At 47.3% G+C, this 14,261-nt stretch overlaps 1 protein-coding gene across 1 annotated transcript in view; it reads left to right on the forward strand.

The window, feature by feature from the left end:
* PTH1R (parathyroid hormone 1 receptor) overlaps nt 1–14,261 on the forward strand; it is a 453,204-nt gene that overhangs the window by 351,247 nt on the left and 87,696 nt on the right. Inside the window, exon 4 of the mRNA XM_063924515.1 lies at nt 940–1,058. Within this exon, the coding sequence (XP_063780585.1) occupies nt 940–1,058 (119 nt within the window). The remainder of the gene's footprint in view (nt 1–939; nt 1,059–14,261) is intronic.

Here is a 14,261-nt window from a genome sequence, read left to right on the forward strand (position 1 = left end):
TGTCCGCCTGTATCTGTCTTACTGTCCGCCTGTATCTCTGTCTTACTGTCCACCTGTATCTCTGTCTTACTGTCCGCCTGTATCTCTGTCTTACTGTCTGCCTGTATCTCTGTCTTACTGTCTGCCTGTATCTCTGTCTTACTGTCTGCCTGTATCTCTGTCTTACTGTCTGCCTGTATCTCTGTCTTACTGTCTGCCTGTATCTCTGCCTTACTGTCTGCCTGTATCTCTGTCTTACTGTCTGCCTGTATCTCTGTCTTACTGTCTGCCTGTATCTCTGCCTTACTGTCTGCCTGTATCTCTGTCTTACTGTCTGCCTGTATTTCTGTCTTACTGTCTGCCTGTATCTCTGTCTTACTGTCTGCCTGTATCTCTGTCTTACTGTCTGCCTGTATCTCTGTCTTACTGTCCGCCTGTATCTCTGTCTGCCTGTATCTCTGTCTTACTGTCTGCCTGTATCTCTGTCTTACTGTCTGCCTGTATTTCTGTCTTACTGTCTGCCTGTATCTCTGTCTTACTGTCTGCCTGTATTTCTGTCTTACTGTCTGCCTGTATCTCTGTCTTACTGTCTGCCTGTATCTCTGTCTTACTGTCTGCCTGTATCTCTGTCTTACTGTCTGCCTGTATCTCTGTCTTACTGTCTGCCTGTATCTCTGTCTTACTGTCTGCCTGTATCTCTGTCTTACTGTCTGCCTGTATTTCTGCCTTACTGTCTGCCTGTATCTCTGTCTTACTGTCTGCCTGTATTTCTGTCTTACTGTCTGCCTGTATTTCTGTCTTACTGTCTGCCTGTATCTCTGTCTTACTGTCTGCCTGTATCTCTGTCTTACTGTCTGCCTGTATCTCTGTCTTACTGTCTGCCTGTATCTCTGTCTTACTGTCTGCCTGTATCTCTGTCTTTCTTTCCCTATTGATGTGGTTCTTGTACTTGTTTCACAGGTCACGCACATCGGCGGTGTGACATGAACGGAAGCTGGGAGCTGGTGCCGGGTAACAACAGAACGTGGGCAAGTTACAGCGAGTGCGTAAAATTCTTCTCCAATGAGACCAGGGAAAGGGTATGGACATAACATACGTCACTTCCTCATCTTCTACTCTGACCTGTTAAATGTTTTTTTTCCCCCTCTAAGCCAAGCTTAAACAACCAGTAACTTGTCAGGCAGACAGGGGACTAGAAGTCCCAGCATGTCTGCCAGCATCTGAATAGATCTACATCCGCTGGATAGCTACAGGATCCCCAGTTCTCCTCTTAGCTTCGAAAATCTTAATGGTTAATAGAATGAGAAATGCAGCTGCTGTTCAGTGCAACTCTGTACAAATATTTTTTTTTATTTTTTTTTACGTGTTCCGATTTGAACGCTGACATTTCTGGATCAATCAACCTACAGAGAACAAAGGTGGTCATTCCGAGTTGATCGCTCGCTAGCAGTTTTTAGCAACCATGCAAACGCTATGCCGCCTCCCACTGGGAGTGTATTTTAGCTTAGCAGAAGTGCGAATGAAAGGATCGCAGAGCGGTGGCAACATTTTTATGTGCAGTTTTAGAGTAGCTTCAGACCTACTCAGCGCTTGCGATGACTTCAGACTGTTCAGTTCCTGTTTTGACGTCACAAACACGCCCTGCGTTCACCCAGCCACTCCTGCGTTTTTCCTGGCACGCCTGCATTTTTCCAAACACTCTTCCTGAAACATCGCCCACTTCATGTCAATCACTCTGCGGCAAGCAGTGCAACTGAAAAGCTTTGCTAGACCCTGTGTGAAACTACATTGGGCGTTGTAAAAGTACTTCGTGTGTGCGCATTGCGCCACATACGCATGCACAGAAGTGCCGATTTTTTGCCTCATCGCTGCAAAGCGAACTAATGCAGCTAGCGATCAACTCGAAATGACCACCAACGCTCCTCCACACACCTATTTCCTCTGCAGTACAAGTTGTCTGCTACAAACCAACATTTGAATAATATAGTTGGGCACCAATTGAATATTTAACGGAAATGTTTATTTTAATTGTCATTTACGTTTATTTTCTGTCTCTTTGCCCTTTTTATACCATCAGTTTCCCCCTTTATTCTAATATATAAAAAGACTACAGCTGCAGCCACATTGGTGATGTAGCAGCACGATATTCTACACAATGGCCCTCATTCCGAGTTGTTCGCTCGTTATTTTTCTCTCGCAACGGAGCGATAAGTCGCTAATGCGCATGCGCAATGTTCGCAGTGCGTCTGCGCCAAGTAAATTTGCTAATAAGTTTGGTATTTTACTAACGGCTTTATGTGGAAATTTCGTCGTTCTGGTGATCGGAGTGTGATTGACAGGAAGTGGGTGTTTCTGGGCGGAAACTGGCTGTTTTATGGGTGTGTGCGAAAAAACGCAGCGGTTTCTGGGAAAAACGCGGGAGTGGCTGGAGAAACGGGGGAGTGTCTGAGCGAACGCTGGGTGTGTTTGTGACGTCAAACCAGGAACGAAACTGACTGAACTGATCGCAGTGGCAGAGTAAGTCTCGAGCTACTCAGAAACTGCTAAGAAATTTCTAATCGCAATTCTGCTAATCTTGCGTTCGCAATTCTACTATGCTAAGATTCACTCCCAGTAGGCGGCGGCTTAGTGTGTGCAATGCTGCTAAAAGCAGCTTGCGAGCGAACAACTCGGAATGAGGGCCAATGTTCGCAGAACCACAATGGGGGTGGAGCATTGAATACGGACCTCTGGTTGTTAATATCCAGCCGTGATTGGTCACATTGTTAGAAAAGAAAATGCTAGCATTACATAAATACAGAACTGTGAATAAGTAATACATTTCACACCATAATGACCACACCATGGGCCGCAGTAAAAAGTCCGAGTTGGCCAGAGGTGCGGGTTCCAGGCCGAACTTGGATGGTTTTTTTTTTTATAGCGGCAATCGTACAAGGCAAAACCATGCTTCGTAAATGACTGCCACTTTTAAAAAAAACCTGAGTTCGACTGGGAACCCGCACTTCCGGCCAACTCGCACTTATTACATCCGGCCCCAAGTGTGACATGTATGACGTGGCCCAAATTATTTGTATTTTATTCTATAGTTGGTAGAATTACAGTATATTGGTTTTACTGACGGGACTGGTAGGGCTGTCATTTGGCACCATATAAGGGGTGAGGGACACACATTTTGGGGTCTATGGCCCTCATTCCGAGTTGATCGCACGCTTCCGATTTTCGCAGCGCAGCGGTCAGGTAAAAAAAAGGCAAAACTGCGCATGCTTACGGGCCGCAGTGCGCACGCGCAACATACTTTCACACAAAACTATGCAGTTTTACACATGGTCTAGCGACTCTTTTCCGTCGCTCTGTTGATCGTAATGTGATTGACAGGAAGTGGGTGTTTCTGGGAGGTAACTGACCATTTTCCGGGAGTGTGCTAAAAAACGCAGGCGTGTCAGGATAAAATGCAGGCGTGCCTGGGGAAACGGGGGAGTGGCTGGCCGAACGCAGGGCGTGTTTGTGACGTCAAAGCAGGAACTAAACAGACAGAAGTGATCGCAAGGTAGGAGTAGGTCTGCAGCTACTCTGAAACTGCTTGAAATAATTTCAGCACTATTCTGCTAACCTTTCGGTCGCACTTCTGCTAAGCTAAGATACACTCCCAGAGGGCGGCGGCATAGCGTTTGCACTGCTGCTAAAAGCAGCTAGCGAGCAATCAACTCGGAATGAGGGCCTATCTACTAAGCCTTCGAGATAGATAAAGTGGGTGGCGATAAAGTACCGGCCAATCAGCTCCGTACTGTCATTTTTCAAACCCAGCCTGTAACATGACAGTTAGGAACTAATTGGCTGGCACTTTATCTCTCTCCAAGAGTTAGGGGTATATTCAATTAAAGTCGGATACATTCCGGCATGTATTTGTCGGAATGGATCCGACAACCCCTATTCAATCCCATCTAAAATTCGACTTTTTCAAGTCGAATTTTAGATGGGACCCAGAGGAGGAGAGGGGGGGGGCGAGCCGCGGGGGGCAGCCGGCGGCAGCGTGCTGGAGCTGGGTGGAAGCTGCCGTGAGGTTGGGCGGGTGAGTGACATCCAGCTGCAGCCCTACTGCAACCCAAATATATCAAGGGTTTTAACAAAGTCCAGGAGGGAAACATTCTCCAAATGAAGAGAAGCAATAGGACACGAGGACATGCACTGAGGCTGGAGGGGGGGAGGTTCAGGGGAAATTTGCGGAAAAATTACTTCACAGAAAGTGTAGTGGACAAGTGGAATAGCCTCCCATCAGAGCAATTTAAACATGCATGGGATAGACATAAGGATATCCTTACAAAGAAATAAGGATCAATTAAGGTTAGAGATTTAAAAAAAAAAAAAAGGGGGCAGACTAGATGGGCCAAGTGGTTCTTATCTGCCGACAAATTCTATGTTTCTATGTTTCTATGTAGCGCTGATCTCCCCTGTATGCCCGCCGGCTGTCTCCCTGCGGCTCTCCCCCCCCTTGCCTCCTCTGGGTCCGCATTTCATTCCGACATCATTTTGATGTCGGATTGAGATAGTCGAAAAGGGGGCCAAAACCTGTCGGATTTGGCCCCGTTTTCGACATCAACACGTGGATCGGCAGCTATTCCACCGATCCACGTGCTTTTCCACAAGTCAAATGCCTCGACTTGTCGAAAAGCTCTGAGTAGGTCGAATCAGGATTCGACCTCAAAAAGTCGAAAACTGCCGTCTTTTCGACAGACGGCAGTTTTCGACTGCAATTGAATATACCCCTTAGTATATAGACCCCTTATAGATCTAAATAAATAAATAAAAATCTTTCCTGCTGTTCATTTGGAAAAACTTGACTCTCTGCCCTGTTGTGCTACGTTTCTGTACCCCAGCACATAGCTCTAGTATAGGCTGGAAAATAAGGGGTTAAGACATCACTGTGTATATGTGTGAGGGGGGGGGGGGGGGATAATGCGTACCCCTGTGACTGATACACATATTTCCCTTTAGTATTATCGTCTCCCTCACTCTCTACCTACAGCAAAATATATTCACACCCCGTACATCTGACATTCCACACTAGTGACAGGGCACATGAAGGTTGACTTACCACATAGAACCAACGGGGCAATTCAGACCGGATCGCTGTTGTGCATTTTCGCACAGCGGGCGTTCAGGTCTGAACTGCGCGCGCGTATGCACCGCAATGCGCAGGTGTGACGGTCCGCAGCGACGGGCAGCAACGGGATGGTGCGAAAAATTTGATCGCGCTGGGGATTGCAAGGAGATTGACTGGAAGAAGGCGTTTGTGGGTGGCAACTGACCGTTTTCAGGGAGTGTCTGGAAAAACGCAGGCGTGTCCAAGCGTTTGCAGGGAGGGTGTCTGACGTCAAATCCGGTCCCAGACAGGCTGATGTGATCGCAGCGGCTGAATAAGTCCTGGGCTGCGCAGAGATTGCACAAAATCAGTTTGTGCGGCTCGGTTACACATGTGATCGCACACTTGCACAGCGAAAATACCCTCACCCTGTAGGCGGCGACTTTCTGATCGCAGGTCTGCAAAAATCTCTGCCCAGCGATCAGGTCTGAATTACCCCCCTTGTTTCATACAGAGATGCGTCTTATGCCACTATATACCCACATCGGAGTGCCTGCTGCAATCCTCTGTGCTGCTGTGGATGATCGGTTCCCTGCACACACAAAAACTTGGCACATACCCGAGCAGGAGATGAATGCTAAAGTTAGAATTTGTGCTCTGATCCTGACCAAACGCAGCTTAAATATACAAAACAAAGCAGTTACGTGTAAGTTTAAGAAACTATTATTATTATTATTATTATTCATTTTTTTGCCTAGAACTGAGAAAATAAGCACTTTACCACCCTCCTCCCAAAATTGGAAGAAGTGCACAGCCAGGACTGGGATAATGGAGGTACCGCCTCGCAGAACAAAGGCCAGCGCTGGGACTGCAATCAGTAATCGCTGACACGGTCTCATTACCTCCTGTACCATGTCCCATTACTGCGTGCTGCAGAGGGTTCATATAGTATATAAAGGAGCCGGGGGATTGTATACATATTCTGCTCTAGCACAAGGCAATTACAATGCTAAAGCAAGCCATTACCGCGGTGTGACGGCCGTTACATGCCTGTTACACGTGTAGCAATGCAGAGTTAGCGGTGGCGAAACATGTTCTATAATTCATTATGCATGATGCTTAATTCTACTCTGATTAATCTGCATGGCATACTTGTAATTCCCCGCTCACACAGTCATCACTTACCCTCTTGGTGTGACACCAACACATTGTACATTTACTGCCGCAGTGCACTTATTCTCTTTTCTCTGACGTCCTAGTGGATGCTGGGAACTCCGTAAGGACCATGGGGAATAGACGAGCTCCGCAGGAGACTGGGCACTCTAAAAGAAAGATTAGGTACTATCTGGTGTGCACTGGCTCCTCCCTCTATGCCCCTCCTCCAGACCTCAGTTAGAATCTGTGCCCGGCCAGAGCTGGGTGCTCCTAGTGGGCTCTCCTGAGCTTGCTAGAAAGAAAGTATTTGTTAGGTTTTATCGCTGCCCCAGAGGATAATAATATATGTTTTTATTTAAATACTTTATTATTTGCAGAAAGCATTTATTTTCATCAATCAGTCAATTCACTTTTATGACCATTAACAATTCATAAACATGAACAGTCCACAAAATGAATCACATATGCAATTAGAAAAGGTTATAAAAGAGCTATAGTATAAAAGGAATAAGAACGTCGTCACCTTACGGCTGACGCAAGGTCACTGTGAATGACTCCGCATTGATTATTGCGGTTTGGAAGAAACTATGGGGGTCATTCCGACCCGTTCGCACGCAGTGGTTTGTCGCTGCGGTGCGAACGGGTCCGGAATGCGCATGCGTGGCGGCCGAACTGCGCGTGCGCGATGTTGCCCGGCGACAGGTGTCGCCGGGTTACGTTGCGTCTTACGAAGGAAGCGGTCGCAGAGCCGACCGCAAAGAAGGTTGACAGAAAGAAGGCGTACCTGGGTGGTTCCGGACCGTTGGAGACTGTTTTTCGGGGAGTGGAGAAGAAAACGCAGGCGTGTCCAGTAGAACGGAGGGCGGATGTCTGACGTCAAAGCCGGCCCCAGCATCGCAGAGGTCGTCGCACAGGGTAAGTATGTCCAGGGCTAGTCTTCTTTTGCTGAAATTTTTTTAGCTTAGCAGGGCTGCACAAGCGATCACAGCACTGCTAAGCTAAAATACACTCCCCCATAGGCGTGGACAAGTTGATCGCAGCAGCAGCAAAAAGTTGCTGGCTGCGATCAACTCGGAATGACCACCTATGTTTTAATCTGTTGGTGCGACATAGAATCGATCTATATTGCTTTTTTCGATGGCGGCGTTCTGAACATATTGTGATTCCGATGCAACAAATCTCCTAAAATACTTTGCACTTTTGTTAGTAAATTTTTATCGTATATTTATGGGTGAACACAACCAATCATTTTACCAGCTGCCTTTACAATCCTATCCGGCGACCTGCGCTTCGCTGACGTACAATTTCCGCACCAAACCAGAATCCCATACAGTTTCTTTAATACAACAATACAAATGTACTAAAATATCCCTGCCCCATCCCGAGGCACGCAGCTTATGTAAGAAAAACAAGCGTTCCTGGGATTTCTTGACTACCAACTGGGTATGAGCCGTCCAGGACCTATCATTGGAGATACTCATACACAGAAATATAAAAGAATTAACCGCCTCCACATTTTGTCCATTGAGAGCTAGTGGGGCGATGAACACACTCCCTGAAGTCTATAATAACTTCTTTGGACTTTTTAACATTTAGGAGTACAGTAAGTGGCGGTCATGACTCCACGTCTCCAACCTAGCAACCTCAGTTCTATATTTGGTCTCATTCGGAGGTGTTTCTAGAGTGGAGGGGACCCATGTACATACTCATGTGCCGCCGCGCCATTTTTCTCGGAGTCCTGCGCATGCGCTGTAGACTCCGGCACTGTGCCAGAGTCTCTAGTGCTCAGGGCGCTAGCAGCGGCGGTGACGGCTACGGGAGAGGAGGGGGCCCACACACAGTCACCGATGGACAGCGGAAAGGTGGGTATAGAAGAAATGGGTGCGGTGTGGGCCCCCTCTGGACCCAGGGGCCCGTGTGCACCATTATAGATACGCCACTGCTCTCATTATTACTCCTGATTTGACCAATGACAGCAATATTATCTGCGGATCTGATTATGCTCATGGAATAATCAAGGACGCACAATCAAGGCACAGAGCCGGACGCACAATCATAAGTGAACAGAGAATATAACAAGGGACTCGGGGGGTTATTCAGAGATGAATGCAGATCACTGCGTTCACAGACAGATCTGCGTTCAGCTCTGACATGCTGGGGGCCGCCCAGCACAGGGCGAGGCCATCCAGCATGTATAAGGCCGCCTCCCGATGCGTCCACAATCTAACTGCGAATGCGTCGGATCTAGGGTTCACCCCTGGCATGCTGCCAGGTGGTCAGCGGCCATTTTTTTTGGGGGGGGCGGCTGCGTGTGACGTCACTCACTGCATATTTGGTTTTGGATTAATGGGTCGACCTGGATAAGGTCAATAGGTCAACCACTCGACACATGAAAAGGTCAACATGATTTTTTTATTTTTTTTATGTTTTGGTGTCATTTTGGGGGTCATTCCGAGTTGATCGTAGCTGTGCTAAATTTAGCACAGCTACGATCATCTTTCCTGACATGCGGGGGGGACGCCCAGCACAGGGCTAGCCCGCCCCGCATGTCAGTCCGGCCCCCCTCGCAGAAGTGCAAAGGCATCGCACAGCGGCGATGCCTTTGCACTTCAGGAGTAACTCCCGGCCAGCGCAGCTTTAGAATGCTGGCCGGGAGCTACCCCTCGCTCCCTGGACCGCAGCGGCTGCGTATGACGTCACGCAGCCGCTGCGGTCCGCCCCCCATTTGGTCCGGCCACACCTGTGTTGGCCAGACCATGCCTACGAAACGGCAGCCAAACGCCGCCATTTCGCCCCCTCCCACCCATCGATCCCCTCTGCCTGTCACTCAGGCAGAGGCGATCGCTGTCCTGCTACGGCCTTCGGCCATCCCGCATGTGCAGGTGCACTACGGCGCCGACGCATGCTGCTGCATTAAAACACAGCAAGTGAACGGATCGGAATGACCCCCTTTGTGCGTAACTGGATCAGGAACATCAATTAGTGCACCACGGCCCCTTGCATGCCTCGATTCACTACCGCTGCACTCGGCACAGTTTACTATTCCTAATCGTAGTCCACGTGGATGGTAAAGTATGAAAAAGTTTTAAAAAATTTAGTAAAAACCTTAAGTCAAATTTTTCACTGTGTCATCCTTTTTTCCATGTTGACCTTGTCCACGTCAACCAATAGTGGTAGACCTATTGACTGATGACCTAAGTACTGTTGACCTACCATCACCTATTCAGGGGGTCCAGAAACATTCTGCACGATGGAGAAGTCTGGTGGGTATGCAGTTAAATTACCGACGCTGGAATCTCGCCCGCCAGGGAAATGCCGGCGGTCGGAATCCTGACCCAAACCCAGTATTCCTACTCAGGTGTTGGTCCATGCCACCACCCAAGGGGGGGAATGTAATAGTGTGGCAACCAAAGGTCACCACCGGGCCTGAAGCGTGGCAAAACCGCGAGGGAACACGCTCTGCTCACTGACTGGATTCTGGCGTCGGTCTCCTGACCTCCGGGATCCCGTACCGATCCCGTCTGGTGATGTTGTACTCTGTAGGGAAGACTTTCCATTGGGCGCTCTAGGAACTTTTTTAGCTTATTAATATTTGTGGGGCGTTTTCAGCCTGCAACAGGGGAAGAGTCGTGACTGGGGCTTTATGCAAAATGATGTGAAACTTTGATATTTATAAATTGCTCTCTTGCAACACAAAGCTGGGCGAAACTACTGTAAATTGTAAGCGCAAGAGTTGTCGCATGATGTCACAATATGACCTTTGCCCTGTACTCTTCCTAATAAGTAACCCCTGATGAGTTGCATATTTGGGGACTTTTCCATTGTAATTGTATTCCATCAGTAAATTCAGCCGTTCTTGTGCGTCATTGTGTTATTACTGGCACTGGGTGTACCTTTCACTACTAGGACACAAGTTCTCAAACTCAGTCCTCAGGACCCCACACGGTTCATGTTTTGCAGGTCACCGGTAGATTTTTAAAATGTGACAGTTGGTGATACACAGTGCAGCTGCTGGGTGACATGGAAAACGTGAACCGTGTGGGGTCCTGAGGACTGAGTTTGAGAACCACTGCACTAGGACACAGGTTCTCAAACTCAGTCCTCAGGACCCCACACGGTTCATGTTTTGCAGGTCACCTGTGGATTTTTAAAATGTGACAGTTGGTGATACACAGTGCACCTGCTATGTGACATGGAAAACGTGAACCATGTGGGGTCCTGAGGACTGAGTTTGAGAACCACTGCACTAGGAGAAACTTTACAGCAAATATCAGTTCGCACGTAACGATTGTGACTTTCTGTCTATGATGGCGTTACCTTCTGTGCCCTGACATAAAACATCTGTATCTTGTGCTGGTAGCGCTGTGGCAATATAAGTAGGGCAGGAAGGTTCTGTATTGAACTGGATTTGTTTACGAAGCTGGAACAAAAAAAAAAAGAAGAACATTTTATTTTTATGTCTTCTTTCTCCAAAATAAAAAAAAGGTTGCGAAGTGCCTGAGAGTTTCTGCTAATTACACAACATATTTTCTTTTACTGTTATTATTGTGCGTTTAGCCTTGGACATTATTGGCAGTTTTCGCCTGGAGTTTAAGCCGTAAGAGCTAATTCCGGCACTTTTGATGCTGAAGAGAAGCTTCTCAGCAAGGACATAATTGATTTTGTGCGCATTGAGCGGTTTGTAAAATATCTGTAAAAGATGAAGTTATTCCTTCACCAAAAAGAGCAAAAAGAAGAAAAGTTTCTCCTGTTGCACGGAGAGAGACCGACGGACAGTTTGGCTCCCGCATTACTCGCATTTCACACTTCACGTTTAATCCCCTCAAAGTTTTGCACATCAAAGAAAGGGCCTGAAACTGTAAAACATTGCTAAAGTTAAAAATAGGGACAAGCCTATACCCCTAGTGCCGGTTAGAGTTTGGGCGCCTGCTGTTTTCAATCTTGGCTCTCTGCTGAGCCGTAGTTACTGTAGAAGGAAAAGTAAGGCGGCGGATTAGTCAGAAGATAGCTGTCAGAGCTCATCCCTCAGAGGCTTCAGAAGCTCCGGCACCTGCCGAGTCCCAAGGAAAACAGCCTTTCCAGCTAAGATAACGTGATTTCAGGTAACACCGATAGTGTAACGTTCCTCTTCAATCAGTTGCATAATTATAAAATGGGTGCTTATTTACAGACATAGAGTAAGACCCAAATGCCATATGCTGGCTTTGTACTACCGGACGACAATAACAACCTTAAACGCTAAAAAAAAAATTTTTAAAAATCACACAGACAATAAGAGCTAGCGTGGAAATGTATTAATCAATTTATTGGCTACAATATACTGTACCTATAGCTATTATGGTGGCAAGAGGAACGCAAGCAGTTTAGACTACCAGTTTGAGGCCCTGCTATCCCACCACGGCCACCCCTATGCCCAAACGGTGCAAACAAATTTCCACCTACTCCCTCTCATCATGCCTAATGGTTGACCCATCCTGCAAAGTGGCGATGCTGACCTTCAGTTATGGTGTAAGTCAGCCAATGCCCATCTGAGAGTGTGTGGTATCGTTTCTGATCTGAGGTCCTCTACCACCACCAGGAAACTAAACCAGAGGGAGGGAGGAGGGTGATGCCTTGAAGAAGAGGCTCCAGTCAGGGGCGCAATCCTCAACTCAAACCCCCCTCCCCTTCCCTGCTACCATATTAACTAGACTAAGTAAAGCCCAATGTCTGACTCAACTGACTCAGGGTTGAACCCCCATCAGGCTTAATGTCCTTCTGTCAGCCTTAGGATTCGTCTTCGTGTTTGTGTGGGCAACCTAGGTGGCAACATGCCCCCTCCAATCAGAAGTATCAGCCTCACCCCCTCTGCCTCTTACCATGGCAAGCAAGAGGTGTCGGTGGCATCCTCATCTCCTCAATCTGGCAGTGTGGCGCTTAGCTGTGACATCATAGAGAAGCGCCACACTGCCAGCATAATGGAGCAGCTTCACATATAGGAGCCTCCAGCCGCTTCTCTTCTGTGTCAGCAGCTGACAGTCCATGTGGGTGCGCTGCGGGGTCATTATACCCACAGGATGATGACACCATGGGGAAGATGTACTAAGCTTTGGAAAGAGATAAAGTGGACGAAGATAAAGTACCGACCAACTAGCTTCTAACTGTAATTTTTCACACCCAGGGTGGGATGTACTATCCTTCGCCCCCGCGTTAAGTGCCGTTTTCTTTCCGTTCACACTCACCGCTCCGCTGCCCGCCGCTTCCCCTTTAACTGCCCCGTCTGCTTTCTTATTTCCCTCTCCCTCCTCTTCACCGCCGCGGCCACGGAGTTCTCCTCTCGCAGCGCTCCCCATGGCGGTAGGCGCATGCGCAAGGCCAGAAGCTGCAACTGCGGTGCAGGAAGCCTCCAGGATCCGTCCAGAAAGGCTATGTGCGCATGCCCGGAAAAAAAAAAAGTGAGTGGTGCGCATGCGCCAACCGCCAGGGGGAGCGCTGCGATAGTAGAACTCCATGGCCGCGGCGGTGAAGAGTAGGGAGAGGAAAATAAGAAAGTAGACGGGGGAGTTAAGGGGAAGCGGCGGGCAGCGGAGCGGTGAGTGTGAACGGAGAGAAAACGGCACTTAACGCGGGGGCGAAGGATAGTACATCCCGCCCTCAGCCTGTAACATGACAGTTAGGAGCTGATAGGCTGGTACTTTATCTCCATCCACTTTATATCTCTCCAAAGCTTCTTACTTAGACCCCCCCCCCCATACTGTATCACTCATTCAGTGTTACTGCCATTGCTTCGCCATTGGCACGCTGGACAACCTAATGATAGTGCCGGCCAGGGGTCTCTTCCTCTTCCTTTAAAATGTTTATGTAGAATAAATTCAATGTAGTCCTGGAGGTCTTGCTGCAGGAACTGGCGACTAGGAGGCGTGTACTCTAAGCGCGAAGCAAGCGCCCATTCATATCTGCCGGAATAATGGTGTTTAATGTCTTATGATTCATCATTCAGCTCACTTGCTGAGTCCCCAAATGATCCCCAGGCTTTTCTCCTTTATAAATCGTTACCTCACTTGATTCACAAATAGATTATTATACTAAAACTGGGCACGTGCATACTGTGAATAGCTAATATTGCTCCATAAAAATGACCAAAAACCATGAAAAAATAGGAGCGAAAGTGACTATCACCTAGTGCTGTGAAAGGAAACCGCCATAGACGTGGATAATTTAACAATATTAACGTGAACCATTTAAAAAAAATCCCAAATACTCTCTAGTGAGACATACAGAGAATCCTCGGATTTGACACAGTGTAGCAAATACATTTAACAAGCAGCTACAATCAATGAGAATGATATTTACTGACGTACCGTTCTCAAAACTATCCCTGGTCTAGTGCTGCCCATAGTCTTAGGCCAAATTGAGAAGCCTGAGATCTGAGCAGCTCAAACTGACTTTACCAACGCGTTTCTCCTGCAGTTCTGCTTTCATCAGAGGAATGCAGATGTAGGGGACAGCTGTCGTTTAAATACCCCAACTTTTCAAAAGACCTTAACATGTTAAACAGTCATATCTACAATACCATTCGTCAAACTTCTCTTTATAACAATTATAGAACAATTACTGTATACTGTAGCCACAACGGACATATTTTCTGACATTATCACAGCTCCATAAAATGTTAAACTATATTTTGTTGCCAATCTTTTATATTTATATGCTCAAATAGTTTAAATTCCTAAAATTGGGCATTTAAAAAAAAAAAATAGAAAGTACTCTTCGTGTGTCCCTTTGTGTCTGACTGGATGTAGCCGTGTGCCAACTGAGCGTTGACATACACAGTCTGTGCTGAGGGCATGTCATTGGCATGCATGCAGACTCAAGGGCTATTCAGAGTTGATTTCGGATGGAACTCTTTTTTTTTCAATATTAATTTTTATTATTTTATGGGTAAACAAAGTCAATAGGGGAGGGGTACAGAAGAGAAAAAAGGGGAAGGGGGGGGGGGGGGGTTAGGGGGGTACACAGATTGTTCCACAGAAAATAAACATTAAAGTATAGAGGATATCGTGGAGAA

This window comes from Pseudophryne corroboree, chromosome 5 (genome assembly GCF_028390025.1).
Source record: "Pseudophryne corroboree isolate aPseCor3 chromosome 5, aPseCor3.hap2, whole genome shotgun sequence".
In the NCBI taxonomy this organism is placed as follows: domain Eukaryota; kingdom Metazoa; phylum Chordata; class Amphibia; order Anura; family Myobatrachidae; genus Pseudophryne; species Pseudophryne corroboree.